Genomic DNA, 17,010 nt, shown 5'->3' on the forward strand with positions numbered 1-17,010 from the left:
ATCCTTATTATTTTCAATCAGAAACACTCAACTTATTGCAGTTTCACTGCATTGGAAGGTAGCAGACTATAGAGGAAAATTTTGAAGAACAATACACTTTGGTTTAATTGTAAGCCGCATCACCCTAGTGTAACTTTATATTACCTCCAAACCTCTGTTTCCTAATCAGTAAATAGGAATGATAAAGCTGACCTTGAAATGTTATGATGGAAGTAATGCGTGTAAAGTGCCAGGCACAAAAGTGGTAGGTGTCAGTTGATGTTATGACAGTACTTATTTGGTTTAACTTGTACCAAACCCAATGGTGATTTCCAGTCTCTAGTTTTTGACACAACTAATTTAGGTTTAAGCCAGAATATGATTGATGAAAAAGATTAAAAACAGTTCAGATACAAATCTGCAGATGCTGGGCTTCAGTGCCAAGGAGGCAATGCCAGCACTGGGGACTGGGCACAGGTTCCCATCTAAAAGGACAGCTGGCTCTTCTATTCCAGGTTCTCAGTTGGGGTGGGGAGTGGAATTGGGACTCAGTATTGGCCATATATTCCAATTTTTCCATAGATTTCAATAGGAGACGTTGAATGTGAAATATTCTGATTTAAAATCTTTAACTGAAAAATAAAAAAAATTAAAATGTCCAAAAAAACCCCCCCAAAACGCAGTTCACATTTCAGATGAGCAGTACACCAAGAATTAAATCAATGACATTGACGTTTTTGACTATTAACATCACAATTTAATTCATTACTGACTCTATACAAACAAACAAATGATTGCCTTAGAACTGGACATGCTTAGAATATTGTTTAACTTATGTAACAAAAGATTGGTCAAAGCTTTTTAGGTTTCTTTTTTGTTTGTTTTTGAAGTGAAGAAGAAGAAAGGTAGTAAATATTAATTAGAGTATCAGAGAAACTGTAACTAATTTATACCTGTATATACATAATCATCCAACCCAAAATGTTCTAATTAAGCAAAATAATAAGTCCTGGGTTTCTCCAGAAAGAAGAACCTGAGATGAGGGCTTGTGTGCAGATAGTTTAGATAGGAAAGTGATCTCAGGGAAAGGAATAGAGGTCTAAATAGTAAAACTGTAGCAGGAACAGAAGAGGAAAGCATGTATTCACTGGCCCCATTCCCCCTTTGGGCAACAGCTGTCTCATAGAGTGCTGTTGCTCTTGCACTTCTAGCTGAAACATACAACAGTGCTAAGTGCGGTTCTGCAGATGAAGCACGCCTTGATATCAGAATAACAGCAGACAGGAAAACTAGAGAAATGCACTCATGTGAGGCAAGGTATTGTGAGGTGATACATGTGCATAGCAGGTTGCCATAGCAATGGCTGGACTAAACATGGCCAGAGAGAATAAGGGGAAAACACAACGGGTGTCTAATACTTACATGGTGGTTGCTTCTATTTAGAGACTAGTTATGATTATCTCTATGACTATGTCCTTCTACAAGACCTAAAATCTCTATTCACGTTTAGAAAACTATTTTTCTTATGGTTGCCTGAAATTTGGGTACTGTGTAGTGGCCTTTTTAGATATAATTGACACCACTAATGTTTCTCGTGCTGGTGCTGATATTGTGAGTAACAGTACAAAAAGGATCTTGTTTGCTAACTAAAAGAGCTTTTTCTAACACCCAACAGGCATTATGATCCTACTTGTTAGAGCTATTATGACCCACAGGAATTCAGTAACAGGAAAAGAGACACTACACAGGAATTGAATGTCCCTTAGAGTAAATTCCTGCTTTGACATTCACTGTTTACAAATGTGCATCTCAAATTGTTCTCAGAGATGAAGAGGAAGTTGGGAAGTGATGACTAAGAAAAAAATAGTATAAGTTACTTGGATTAGATAATTGCTTACAAGTTAAAATATTTACCTGAAGCTTGAAATGTAACTTTATCAATGAAAAGGAAAAGGTGAGCAATTATCCAGTACATTAAAAGCCTTCTGAAATTCTCAAATGTTCACTGAGTTTTCTCATTATCTGAATAATTACAATCAGCAAGATAAAATTGTCAGAGAATTTGCTGGTGACGACTGTTATGAATCTCTTGAAAATAAGAATTCTGGACTGATCACTTCTCCCTTAAATAGATAGAGACCATTCAAAAAAATGAGTAGTGAAGAAAGAATGCTAAACAAATGAATTGGGAACTGAATACTTTTCCACTGGATTTGTTTCCGTATTGGTTCACTCTTCCTATAAAAGATCCTATAATAGATCCCCTTATAGTAATTAAGCTAACCGGAAGGATAAGTAAAATGATCTGCTTTAAAGCAACTTGTGTTACCTAAAATAACAGATGAATTAACAGTGTACAGTATTTATTTAACTTTATTCTAGCTTCTCTTTTTGTGAACTTTGTTTTTTTTAGAAAGACATTTTGTATTTTTGAGAAGTTGGTTTAGAATAAAATTTCTCATTGAATATTTCTAACTGTATGGAGATATTACATAACATATTTGATACCCAAAAAGGAAAAAAAAAAAAAGTAGTCAATTCTATTTAGATATTCTTCCTTCCAAGGATTATAGATGCAGTAGTTTCTTCTTCCAGATTTGTTGTAAATTACTATCACCTGGAACTAGGATGTCCATCTGTCCCTAGCATCTTCTCTCCTTCTGGAGTTTGGGAATTGGCTTACTTTTGATAAGAAATCCCTTTCCTTATATTTTGGTACCTACTTTCATAGCCAAGAATCAAAATAATCCACTTGTATCCATGTTCTGTGATTCGTACCTGTCCATAACCTTTTCATAAGGACAAGGTGGTAAACTGATAAGTGATTGTCATAGGAAGAAACTATAAATGTAAACAATAAGAAAACAACTCAATCATTCATTTATGCATTCATTTAGCTAATTGTGCCCTTATTATGTGTTTTGGACTATTACTAGAAAACCAATAATGACTATGACCCGTACTTTCAAAGTGCTTATAGTCTGGTAAAGGAGACGAGATATGCACATAAATAACTATGACAGGTTTGGAAAATAAATGACATAAGAGAGTTGGAAATATGATCATCTAGAAGAGAAATAAATTGCTCTCTATGTTATTAATCTTACAATGGGCATCACTAAGAATTCTTGGGATTCAAGAGTAAAGAAAACTCACTCCCTCACCATCACCTCCACCTCCAGAGGTATTCCAACTGCCTACCAGACAATTTCAATTTACCACTGGACATCTCTATTTGAATGTCTTATTAGTATTAAGCTCACCATGTCCCAAATAAGAAAAAAAATTGTTTTTCTCCCTAAACCATATCCTCCTATCTTTCCCTACCTCTGCTCCCAAGCCATCTCCCTACGTCTAAGTGTTAAAATAAGCCTCTCTGTACATCTCATTCATTTTTATCCCTGACTGCCAATCAATGACATGGCAAATCAAAAACTTTCTACTTCCTTAAAACTTTTCCCCAGAACTTTATTTTTATTTTATTGACAGATACTTAGACTTGCAATTACATTTGAACTATTTTCTTTAACTTCGACCTCTCCTGACTGCAATAGTCTAATCTACATCCTGCTGACAGATTACTCTTCTCAGTCTATCACCCCAGTAATGTAATTCTCATACTCAAACACGTTTAGAGGCACTAAACTAACTATATGAGTCAATATTTCTCATCCCGGTATTCAACATATCTTGAACCTATATTTCCAATCTTATTTCCCAACACTTACGTATCTATGCCCAACCTGTGACCTCCTCACATTTATAGACTAGAATATACTGATGTTTTAATGTTCCTACTCAGGAAATTACATCTATCTGAAACCTCCTCATTTTCAAGCTTCAGAGTTCATCCTAATTTCCACTTTTATATGAAGACTTTTCTGATGTCCCTACACTCAAAACTAAACTGGTTGTGAATTCTCAATAAATATTCTTTATTTACCACCTAAGGCCTGCAGTATAATCAAACTTATAATTACTCTCTCCCCCACTTCTAAGGCAAGGTCTGAGACTTACTGATCCCTATAAACCTATGCCATTTAGCATAGTGTCTGTGTTACAGTGTATTCAATCTATTTTTCCCCAGGAAATTGAATGTTCAGTCACTAACAAATGAATTTCTCCAAGCAATTGAATCTTTCTTCATATACCAATAAAGTTATTGCTTACAAATGCCTAAGACATTTTAATCTTTTCTAAATTAATGTAAAGTTCAAAAAGCAAATGGCACTTGAGGAGTAAATTGCTTCCAGGGCCTTCTTTTTCTTGGAATCCCTCTTCATTGACTTCTCTCACTCCTAACAGTCAAAAACGCTTATCGATCTAGCCTTAAAAGCCAAAGGGGCTTAAAAGCCACTGTAGGGGTCAACTCAGTTTGAAATGTAATTTAAAAAACCTCAAGAAAGAATGACAGTTTCTTTTCAGGAACCTCCCATACATATCTCAACAGAGCAACGTTCCAAATTGGAGAGTGTAAAATATTATACCACCAACCAAGTAATAGAAAGTCACTCACTGCCATGTAGAAAGATACCCTTGGTTTTCACAAAGAGTACAAAAGAATATATTGTATGTATTTAAATCTCAGAGTAACAAAAACATCATAAAGAAAAAGAAAAGCAGTCAATTTTTCTAAAAGATCATTCTTTAGGAATAAATTACTATGCAAGAAAGCATGGATCTTTTTGACAACTTGTAAATTTAAGACAGATGAAATGCCTTCCTTTCCACCCCCAATAATCAACTGTGCCAAAGAAATATGTTTAGTTTTCTAAGTTTGGGGAACATACAAAGCTTTTATATCAATGTGTTTCTGGTACAGGGGGTTAGGGGAAGAACTTAATAAATCAGCTTAGGAAATGCTTCATTTCCTGCACCGTATCTGGAAAGGAAGACATAAAACAGGCAGAGCCAGGTGCAACAAAATTATATACGTGGGTGGGAAAATCTCTTCTAATCCCTTCTGGGCACCACTCAGATGGTCAATTTATGTTCCCGAGTTAGAGCTTCCTTTTCTCAGATAAATGGAGCGGTTTTCACAGACACTCGCCTGAAGTTAACAGATAGGCTTGTTGGCAGAAGTTGAAGAATATAGTCATTATGTAACTGTTGTCTCTGTTCCAATGGGAATTTATCTTACTTGGGTTAATAGTTCATTAGAAAGAGGACACCAGTTAACAGAAAGGTTGGACTCATTACCAGTAAGCTAAAGGAGGTTGGTATTTTCCCAAAATGACCATAATAGAAAAATCTGCGAGGTCATCTCTGGGTTGTACTTGAACTTTCCATCTTCCTTACGGCCAGGTTTCATGGGCTGCTTCTGTTGGTCCTATTCCACTTTGCTTTCAGAAGGACATGTAATCCATTCAGAGTTTAACAATGTCAGGAAAGTAGTGTCCTCACTGATGCCTACAAACCTGAAATGGCAAGCAGCCTAACCCAGATTTCCAGAACTTATATTGATTGACATGACACCTGTTTGCGAGCAGTATTTTTCATGGCATCAAGATTTCTATCAATCTTTCCCATGCTTACTGAAGAGTTACCTGTAAGCTAGTGTATTGATTTCTGTGACACATCATACTTATTCTTTATTTTAAGACACCATATTCTTAGGAACTCTTCTAAGTTAAACTTTATGGCATTGATATCCATAGCAGCTTAACACTGAAAATTTGAAGAAGCATGGTAAGCAATCATATGTGATTTTGAAGTGTTTGAGAATTTGTGCTAAATTTACATATACATATTTAAGAAATTAATGACAAATGTTTTTCAAGAAGGAGTATGCCTATTTTTTCCTACATTATCACTGGAAATTGGAATTTTGTGGGAAACAAACTTTTGGAAAATAAAATAAGAATGGAGTTTCTCCCCCCCCCCCCCCCCCAGGGCTTCTCAGAGTCAGAATGAATCTTTCCCAACCGTGTTCTTTTATGATAGTTTGTACTTCGTTTTTCACATTTATTAAGTCTGTCTTATGTTAGAATTACATGCTCATTTCTCCCAGAAGTACATTTACCACTGTGGGCAAGGACAACGTCTTGCTAATTTTTGTGTTCCTTGCACTGCTGAGACCATGGTAAGAGCCTAATAAATATTGATTAAATATAATTGCTTACTGTGAATCCCTCAGGAATGGTGAAGAGTCAAATGTAATCATTTCTTGTAACTGGTCATTGCAGTAATATAGTCAGGGCTTAGGTAGATACATATATATATGTGTATATATATACATATATACATGTATATATGTATATATATACATATATACGTATATATGTATATATATATATATATATATATATATATATATATATATTATTTGTCTGAGTGTCAAAGCCTGCAATCAATGGGTAAAGTTTTTATGTCTATAATTCCCTTAAATGTTACACAAAAATGTGTGTAGACATGTGCATATTTCTGAAGCAAACATCTATAAACTTTAATCAAATGACTCTCCTCTTTACCCACCCCTACTTCCTCAAGATACTAGGATTCACTCCCCTAGGCAGCTTTACTCAACCTCTCAATTTATCAAAGCTGAAATATAATTGGGACAAATATAGGCCAGCATCTGCAATGCAGTATTTCTGATTACAGCCTTCCCCCTACATGACAATCTTGTTATTTCTAGACTTCTGTCTGAAGAGAGCACATTTGAAACCAGCGTTTAATCCCCAGATTTTTATTCTCTAAAAAGGTCATTGTATATCCACAGTACCTTTATGATGCCATCAACTACACTTCAAGACTGCTGCCCTAGCAAACATTTCCCCTCAGGGAAAACAAACATTCTCTCTGTGGAGCTTTCACGATATACAACTAGTCAACACCCACACGCTCCACTCAGCAAATGATTTGCTGCATCTAAGTTTCAGGGGAAGCTCCCTGAAGGTAAACTGAGGCTAACAGCCCTCAGTTTATCTGAACCACACCATCAGAGGAATAACAGAAAACGGTACCTATGTCGTCGTCACTGCTACAAAGACTGGACAGAAGACAAAGGACGGTCACTTGAAGCAGTTTCATGGTGCCCGTGGATCGTCGCAGTGGCTTCTCACTCCAGAGTCAGCCAGGGACAACTCCCTTCCAGTCTGGCAGGACCTTATTAGCAAATGGAAAAGGTGTGCTGAATGTGAACAGCCACTGCCCATTCCTACTTATTTCGGGGGCTCTGATAAAGAACAGGAGGAAATACACACACTCCCTTTGGGAATTCAGCAGAGAGGAGATTTATTGTTTCAGTCCCTTACAGGAACTTTTTTTTTTTTCTCTCTTCCTTTGGCAGCCACTTGTGTTTTTGTTACTACATTATTTTGTTCTTCTTCAACAAAAAGGTCAGGGCGGGTTTTGAACAGAAACAGATCTTTCTTGAGAATGGATCATACAGCGTTCTAACTTTTGTTTTGAAAGTGCACTTTGGAGTCGTTATAAAGGGTGACTCAGTTTGGATAAAGAGGATTTAACTGCCTGAGGGTTAAATTTTAGAGCAAAATCCACCAGGAATCAACGTTTCTCTCTTTCCAACTTAAAATCCAGATTAGCAAAGACCACCTTCTGGATATAAGTGCAAAACCTTATTGAACAGATTGTGCTGTGCTTGTGAGCAAGCAGAGACTTCTTAGGGATATCCAGGGAGACTTTTCAGGATATTTCTAATAGAATTAAACAAAGATATGTGAGTGTTCACTGCTCATTCTGGTTTTTATTGGTGGCATTTGATGAAGAGGACAGAAAAGTTACTTATAATACTTCCTGGATGCTTTTTTTTAGGAAATGCAATTGGAATGGCACTGGGACAGAATGCTCTCACAACAAATCAGTGATGTTTGGAGAGATGGATTCTTCAAACCAGAATGGCAAGATACTTTCTCTATGTCAAGGGTCTCTTTGATGTTAGTAACAATTGATTAAAACATGGTGATAACACAACCACAATGCTGGCTACAACCCCTGTGTGTGCCAAGTAACTACACTTTCCCTCAGCCACAGGCTGCACATCTAATCTCAGCCAATCATCCTTTTTTATACCTTTAGCAATGAAGCTTCCTGGACAGAAGACTGTCAGAGGGTCGGTATAGATTCATCTGCTCCACCAAGGAACCCCAGCTATTCCACAATTATACCTTTACCTGTTTATAAAGAAGACACACATTTCACTACTGTGCTGTGCTGGGAAGGATTCACTGAAAGAGTGGTTAGAGCAAGTCAACTAATCAAAACACCCCAGAACACTAGCTTGTTTCATCCTAAGTTATGCTAAGTCTCCATTTTTGATTGAGTCTCCAAGTTTTGATTTTGTGCATAAGCAAGACTTAATTTTACCCTCTTTTTAAATTAATTTTCTAAAACAGACTGCCTTTGGAATTGTTACTTTTTTTGGCATATCCGGGAGAGTATAAAGATAGCAATGTATGTGAATAGATGTCACATGCACATTCCATAAATAAGTTGGGGTGTGGCCATGAACTCACAGTCAAACACTCACAGTGCCTCACTTCCTGCTCCTTGCTTTGCTCTAATTCTGGAATTTTCAGCACACAGAGTCACCACTGATATTGGTCACAATCACTGCTACCAGAATTCATTAGCATTTTGATTTCTCAGCCCTGACTTCTAGGCATTGGCATGGAATAAACTAGATACCTATTCCAAGAATGTTTGATAATAGCATATTATGTCTACTTAAAAGACAGGATGAGTAAATGGAAAAACAAAACTAAAACTAAGAAAATATGTTTTTAAATGATTAGGCAAAAAAATAGAAAAAAATAGGAGTAATACTGTGGGTCAGCTTTGTCTTAATAGCTCATAACGTATTTTTAAGGCAAAATAATTCATTAAAATAGCCACCAAAAAGACAGATAAATGGCATAAATAGAATGCACAGACACAGAAATATATATAAATATAGATACAGAGCAACAGCTACAGATACCGATATAGAGATATAAATAAAAATATATTTACTGATATGTGTGTGTCTGTGTATGTAGAGAGAGATTTTATATATATAGTAAATGTGGTATGATGTATTATTTAGTAAGTGATTTTTGACAAGTTGTTAACCATCTTTAAAAAAATAAAAGTTAGGTCTCTATTTTACATCAAATACCAAAATATTTTTTTTTATATTCTAAAGATTTAAATGTAAAAAGCAAAATCACAAAATTTTAGGAGAGAATGTGGGTGACTATTTGCATATAACTGGGTTGAGAGGACATTTTATGCATGACACCAGAAGTACAACACATAAAGGAAAGACTTGATCTGTTTTCTTACATAAAAATTAAAAGATTTTGGCTCAACACACCATAAGATGCAAAGCAAATAAAAAAACTTATAAAAATAATACACAATAAAGATTTGATATCTTTAATATGTAAAGGCCTCTTACTAATCAACAATAAAACAATGAGTCTGCGAATGAAAAAGAGACAAAAGAATGTCATAAAAGAAGAAACAGAAGAACAACCAAACAGAAACATATGTTCCTCTCATTAGAAATCAAACAAATGGATATTTAAGAATTGAGAAAACTTTTTGCCCTTCAAATATAATTAGGTATATTTTCTGACAACTGAGTTTTGATGAATGATCAAGGGCGGTTACTATCTTATTCTTGGGGTTTGACTTTCTGGGGTGTGACTTGGCAATATACATCAAAATTCTTAAAGAACCACCCTTTGAACTTCCAATTATATGTTTAGAAACATTCCAAGAATGAAGATGCTCATTAAAGTTAATGTTATTACAAACACTTGGCAGCAGCATTTATTATTAAGAAGAAGATGGAATATTATTCTGTCACAAAATAGTATTAGAAACATTTTATACATGTATAAATATACTCGTACTTCATTGTATGTACATATGTATATGTACATATGCATGTAATATGTACATATATGTGTATATGTGTTTCTATCTATCTATCTATCTATCTATCTATCTATCTATCTATCTATAGCCAAAAAATGTATACATATTTTAAGAAAGGAAAAACTGTACTAAAATTGTAATAGTCAATATATACCGATAACAAAAGATGAATACAAGTCATGTATATATTCTTTTGGCACCCCTGGAAAATACATACATATATATATATATATATATATATATATATATATATATATATATATAGAGAGAGAGAGAGAGAGAGAGAGAGAGAGAGAGAGAGAGAGAGAGAGAGAATATATATACATACATATATATGTAGAGAGAGAGAGAGTAAAAGATGAAATGTTAATACTGCTTAACTCCTATAGTGAATGACGAATGGTTTTTATCTTATATTTGTTTATTTTTCTTTAAAAAATTTCTAAACACACATTATTTCTGTCTTTAAAAAAAGAAAAAAAAGTTTTGTTTGACTTGCTTTTTTTTTTTTAATTTAATATTTTGAGGGAATATTTATACAAACATTTTTTATTCTACCTTACTTGAATATTTTAATCATTAGGAAGTGTGTGATTTAAGAGTACTTTAATGAAAGAAAATATGTGAAGAGAACTAAACCACCCTAACCTGACAGATGAAAAGATGTTTTTGCTTTTGTTTTTTCACACTTTGTCTCCTGAACTGTGAAGATCTAATCTGAAAGATAAGCTATTGTGAGGTCATGTAAAAGCAATCTCAGAGTTCTTTCCAAGTATATAACAAGTTTGTCATTGACATCTTTGACACTGAAGAAATTGTGTAATGAAGACTCCAACACTGATGAATTTATATTAACTTATGTGTTGCTAAGAAGATTTATTCAGCTGGCACCATTATTAAGCCCCCTAATTAAACTTGCTTTCCACACTTGCTTTCTTCCTCTCTGCCAGCTTGTCACTGAATAATCATCTAAAATGGTAGGGAATGCCAAAAGGTGACCTCATGAACTGGTAAAGAGCATGAGCTCTGGGTTTAAATCCTTACTCCCTCTCATAGACTTGACTGAGTACTTGGCCTCTTTATGCCTTGGTTTACCCATCAAAAAAATGGGGACAATGGCAACTTCAAATGTTGTAAAGATTCCAGAAAGTCTTCTAAAAGTGTATATTACAACAAAGAAACATTTAAACTAACCGTAAACTTCCAGAATCTTTAAGGCTAAAGAAATTGTCTTAGTTCAGTAGTGTGTGGTCTGGTCTGTTAGGATTTTATATAAAAATCATCTCATTCCAGATTGTTTAATCAACTTCTTAAGAAATATTCAGATGATGAGAGCCCCCAAATATTGTTGAGAACACATTAAACAGACTCCCAACTCTTTTTTTTCATGAACTTATTTTATGCTCTACTTTAAGGTACTTTAAATACCAGGTGCTTTCTTCAGTGGAGATAGAACTTACACAGCTTATTTTTGTTACCTGCCTATCTGAAATGGAATTGAGGAATCTCCTAAAAGTATTGAAACAGAGCTAAAGACAAACAGATATTTAGGCCCATGGTACTAGAGATATTAAATCCTTCTGCTGCACAGCAAAAATGGATAATGAGCAGGAATAGTGGGTGGGCCCAGACATTTGGCCAAATATCTTCATCAATTACTACATTTCTATTAATCAACTCCCATGGCCCAGGGCCAGTGCTATTTCATTATTGTTCAGATTAAAAGAAGATGTGGCAATCTGATTCTTGAATCTTCCAAAGAGCTTATTTTTCAGTTTCCAATGGTCCATCACAATTTTACTCCTCAACATTATGAAGACAAGTCTCTCACCTGACACCAACTCCCTAACTTCATAGGGGTTAATCTCTTAATTCTCTTAATACATAAAAACAGGGGGGAAATCATAAAAGCACAGTATGTCAGAGATGAGGTATACAAAAAGTTATTTTAGTACAAATTCTTATCTAATAGAATCACCCTGACAAGTGATGAATGAGCCTGCATGTCAACAGTTGAAATGATTGGACCTTGTTATTCTGTGAGGCAGTCCATTCTCCTGTTGGACCACTCTTCTTATTAAAAAGTTCAAAAGCCATTTCTTCATCCTTATTTTGCATTAAGAAGCTCTGGAAATCACTGAATTGATGAAAAATCATAAACTGATTTTTCATGTACAAAACTGAATTGAAGAGTATTTTTCCATTAATCATGTAGGTCATATGAATAAGGAAATGAGATTTTTCCAAGATCTTTTGGGGAATAAGATGGCATATAATTCATTTAATTATATCTAATGAATCACAAATATTATTACTTCCTGTCTGGACTATGTAAATAAACTAAAAAATAAAATAGCAAGTATAAAGTTCTTCAGTGGTTTACACAACTTTCCATTTAGCTGAGCCACTGCCATATGCCCCATGTCTGAGATTTATGTTCAGATGTCTAATTTTTTGTGTGCCAGAAATAGTATCTTTGGGAAATATTCTTTTCTATGTCAAGCGACACCTATTAAAAGTTACCAAGTGTGTAGTATATGCCCAGGATTTTTTTATAGATATGTTCATACAAAAGTGTGACATACAAATGAATGGCATCTAAGACCATTTACTTTTCACTCTATATGTGCTCTGATGATTTATTAATTTTGCTTTACTCTTTTACCTATTTATAATTTACTCTTTTTTTTCTCACTCGTTTTCGTTCTTGTTCTCAGTTTCCCAAACCCCTTTTTGCATTGTCCATCTCTGTGGCCATTTCGTAATACTCAAAAGAATCTTTCACATGACCAGATCTGAACCAATTTAAAAGCATGATGAGGTGATTTATTTATACCTCCCTTCCAAACTCCAGATGAACGGAAGTTGAAGTTAATTCTCTAAAAACTGTTGTTTTCTTTCTCTCTTTTTCCAAATAAAGAAAGGCAACTGCAGGCACAGTTTTCTGGTATTCATAGAAACATATAAACTTAAAGTTAGAAATGGAAAGTCTATACTGGCTCATTTCTCTTAAACCACTGTACACATAGCTCCATGAAAGAGTTACCTTACTGGTGGCTCCTGGGCTATATACCCTAGGGATTCAAAAAACTGCTGCTTGCTCTTTGTCTATATTTCATTCCCAATCTTCTTTAGTCATTTCCTTCTAGGATTGACTTTTAGCCTAGTCTATGCCTCTACCTACAATTATTTTAGTTTGGTTTTCCATTGGATGCTGTTTCTCAGGTTGACATTCTGCTAACCTGTAGAGAGTTTTCCCAGATGATGATATTCTATACACTCTACCCCAACTCTTGTCAAAACTGGCTAAGATCTGTAGACTTTTACTGCTTGCTGAATGTCCAGCTCTCTGTATTAGGTAGGTTCATGTGGTTACTTCTGGCCAGAGGCTTTCAATAAAAGTTAATACGTGTCACTTCCAGAACAATACATAAAAGAGCAGGTATAAGTCCTCTATGTTTTCTATTCCCCTTCCACGGCAACATTTGAGACTATATTCCCAATGGTGCAGTATGGGTCCCTGAGTAACAGTGTGGAGCAGAGCCCTCCACCACCAATACCGTATATCTGCTTTGAATTTACATAAGCAACACATACACATTTATTGTTTAAACCACTGAGATTCCAAGTTTATCTTGTTACATACGCCTCGTAGAGGATCTTATCTATTACCTTCTGAGGGGACAGAGTCCCAGAGAGTAGTTTCCAGGCTCTCGGCCTCATGTGGAAAGGTATTGGCTCGGTTATTAGATAGCCATCAGCTGTAATCAGAAGGCCATCCACTGTGGCTAGGTGGCCATCAGCTGTTACCAGTTAGCCATTAGCCACTAATATAACTGCCATGGCTATGCTAGGGGGTTGGTTGGTTGGCAGAGAAGCGGATGGCTGATTGTGGCTAGCAAGTGGGGTTAGCAAGCGAGGATGGCGGACTGCGGATCATGTGGATCCTACTTCCTGTGTCTCGCCCGGCTGCCAGTGAGACTGGAGTTCAGAACGACCCCTCGTTGGGGTACTGGTGGATGTTCGCTTTTGTGTCTTGACCAGCCGCCGTAGAGAATATAGTGGTATGAACTCCCCTGTCTATGTCTCTGTTCTTGCTCCTTTTTGGCTTCACAATATTCTATGTCCACCCACTGGGAGTAGGATCAGAGTCCTTGCATGACACCTTCTAAAAATCTTAATCTGATAGAATTAAAACTAAATTGGTTATAGTTGTTGAAGATCATCAGCCTCCCACACTAAATAGTAAACTCCTCAATGGCAAACCATTAGTCTTGGTCTTCTATCACCATAGTTTAGCACAGTGCCTAACACAAAATAATTACATTTTTATATCAACTGCTCTGATCCCAAACTTTTAGGAAGGTCTTATATTAAGTCTTATTTCCTCCCCTACATTTACTTGCTCCATTTTTCCTTCAGTAATAAAATGCAGTGGAAACCTGATTGGTCTAATTGAAGGCTCATTGATTGGTCCAGGAGGTAGGTGCAGAGGGAAGAGGTCCAGATAGGTTCTTGGAGAACATGTGGAGTTCCTCATTTTACTGAGACACTTTAGTATAACATGAGAATATGAGCTTTGGGGGCAAGCAGTCTTAGCTCTGTCATTTTTCCTATGTGACTAAAGGCACATTAACAGAGCCCTTTAATACTCAATTTCTCATCTTTAAAATAGAGAAAATAAACAATTTTCTCATGGGGCTGTTGAAATAATACCTGAGATTTATATATGTAATTACCTGAAGCAGTTGACAGTTCTCACATGCCAGTCCTGTTATATGCTACTACGATAGAAATAGAAATAACTTTTCTTTGAATCTTAGTTTACATCTACAAAGTGACAATGACAGTTCTTGGTTCTGAAACTCCTAAGCTGATAGTGTTGCTTCAAAAAAGTAAAGAAAATTTGAATGGAAGTATTCTAAAACCTGTTAGTTTCTTTTTACCTACAAGTTACTGTTTTTTAAGTTTTCTGAAAATTAAGAATATGTTTCATAAAGTAATCCAAATTTTTCTACAAATGGGGTGTTAATAATTAACAATATGGCCGTTATTAAAGGCTTGCCTTGCTAGAATGCAAACAACTTTAGCAAGATGAAAATGATTTTTGCACCAAGCTACTCAAAATTAATCCTTTCCATTTCATCACCAACTAGAATTGTTTATAACTGTTTTCAACTTTATTAAACTAGCACTGGCTTAGTTTTTATCCCACCCTGTGTAACTAAACATAAAAATATCTTGGAGGAACAACAAAGCTGAAACCCACTTTGACCAATCATTCCAAAACCAGAATTTGGTCAGAAGAAATGACATAGTAATAGCTTGTACAGGAAGATTAGTGCTGAGCTGAGCACATTTCCAATCACAGAATCCAAATTTCCTGTCTTAGGAGGTCTTGGAGTCTGATATCCTGGACTGGCCTGACACTGTACCACTGGCCGTATTGCCCATGTTTATTCATGAATCTTAATATTAGAATCACCCTATGGAGTTTTTTTTTTTAAATATATTTTTCTGTCTTACTTATAAAATTAAGGGTGAGTGTCAGGAATACATATGAGAAAGAAAGAAAAAAAAAAAAAATATATATATATATATATATATATATATATATATATATATGGTGATTATGATGGTTACCCTCAGTTAATAATTAATGATTTAGATCATTGTAAAAAAGATTTTTTTAAATGTGTGCTTGCTACTATTTAAAAGGAAGCAGCTATATTTTCTGGTTCTTACTCTCAGCATTTATTCCAAAAGTTTTCATTTTAATATTTTATAAATCTTTCTAATTGACTCGTATCAAGCCTTCTTAACATCAGTATAATAAAATTTTTAGAAGCAATAGCAGTATTTTAGAAGCTCACTTTTACAGAATTTTTCACTGCTTTAAATTAAAATATAAATTCCATGTATATTGTCAAACTCACAGCTAATTAGACCTGGCTTGATCTTTTCAAGTGGCAATGAGTCCAGTCTATAGAAAAACATAATTAGTTTTTATGATTTTGAGCCCTTAAATCCCAAATATTCTAAATTTCCTTGAACAAACATGCATGAATCCCCTTTTGAATATCATATTTGCATTCTGATTTATAGAAATAGAATAAAATACTCCCACCTTTTGAGGTGATGGTTATATTCCAAGTAGTTTTAGTTTTTTTCCGTTTTGTTTGGCTGAGGTAAACACTCAAATTTAAGACATGGTGACCAAGGTGTGATTCCATTAGAATGGTATTCTGTCTACTCAGTTTAGTTATACCATGTTTCATTGCATGCTGTCCAAATAATCTTCTAATTATCAGTTTACCACCCCAGTAGAATTATCCTCTTGGAAAAAAAAAATGCCATGCTGACCCATAAAGCGAGTGTCTCAATTCCTAATCAGTAATTATGTTCTATATAAATTAATAAATTAGCATTTGTGTTTCTATACAACCAGTCCCTTGAATATCACTGGTTGGTTGAATTCTCCAGATCTGACAAATTTCAGTTTCTGAGTATATAAAACTAAAAGCTAGATGCTGATTCACTGTGACCTAACAAAGTCATTCCTCTATGGAAACCCTGCCTGAGTGTCACTGGATGGCATGTCTATTTGTATTGTTGTTGTTCCCGTCACAATAAGAATCCCCAAATTTAATTATCAACTGCACTATATAAAATGTATTACTTTCTGTTTTTCATTTTTTCCAAATGACTCTTTTAAACTTCCAAGATGACTTCTCTGAGCCTTGAATTCTGGAATTTAATGAAAAAGTTGACATTTTTCCTTAAACTTGCTTTCCTGTTTTTATAAATTCTGATGAAATTTCATTTCATTAAAACTCTGATTTGATAAATTATTTATTTCTAAAGAAAAATGGTTTTTGATTTATGCTCTTGTTAACATTTACAAATACTTTATTATAATAATAATTATTAGTTTCAGGTGTATAAAACAACATAATGATTCGACATTTTTACGCCTCACAAAGTGATAACCCCAACAAGTACTACCCGTCTGACTCCATAAGTAGCTATTACAATACTATTGATTATATTCCCTATACTGTACTTTGCATTCTGTGACTATATATTTTTTTAAGTATAGTTGACATTCAGTATTATTTTATATTAGTTTCAGGTATACAGTGTAGT

The 17,010-nt window shown here is 34.8% G+C and overlaps 1 protein-coding gene across 2 annotated transcripts in view; it reads right to left on the minus strand.

The window, feature by feature from the left end:
* The window catches only part of EMCN (endomucin), a 97,571-nt gene extending 90,362 nt beyond the window's left edge, over window positions 1–7,209 (minus strand). The window contains exon 1 of one of the 2 annotated variants that reach the window (XM_019757679.3): window positions 6,945–7,209. In XM_019757679.3, the coding sequence (XP_019613238.3) occupies window positions 6,945–7,011 (67 nt within the window). In that variant the 5' untranslated portion in view covers window positions 7,012–7,209. The remainder of the gene's footprint in view (window positions 1–6,944) is intronic. The other variant, XM_019757678.3, reaches the window with a different exon arrangement.
* Window positions 7,210–17,010: the final 9,801 nt, after the last annotated feature.

The sequence above is a fragment of the Rhinolophus sinicus genome, chromosome 1 (assembly GCF_057876585.1).
Source record: "Rhinolophus sinicus isolate RSI-liver-muscle chromosome 1, RSI-T2T, whole genome shotgun sequence".
Classification (NCBI taxonomy): Eukaryota; Metazoa; Chordata; class Mammalia; order Chiroptera; family Rhinolophidae; genus Rhinolophus; species Rhinolophus sinicus.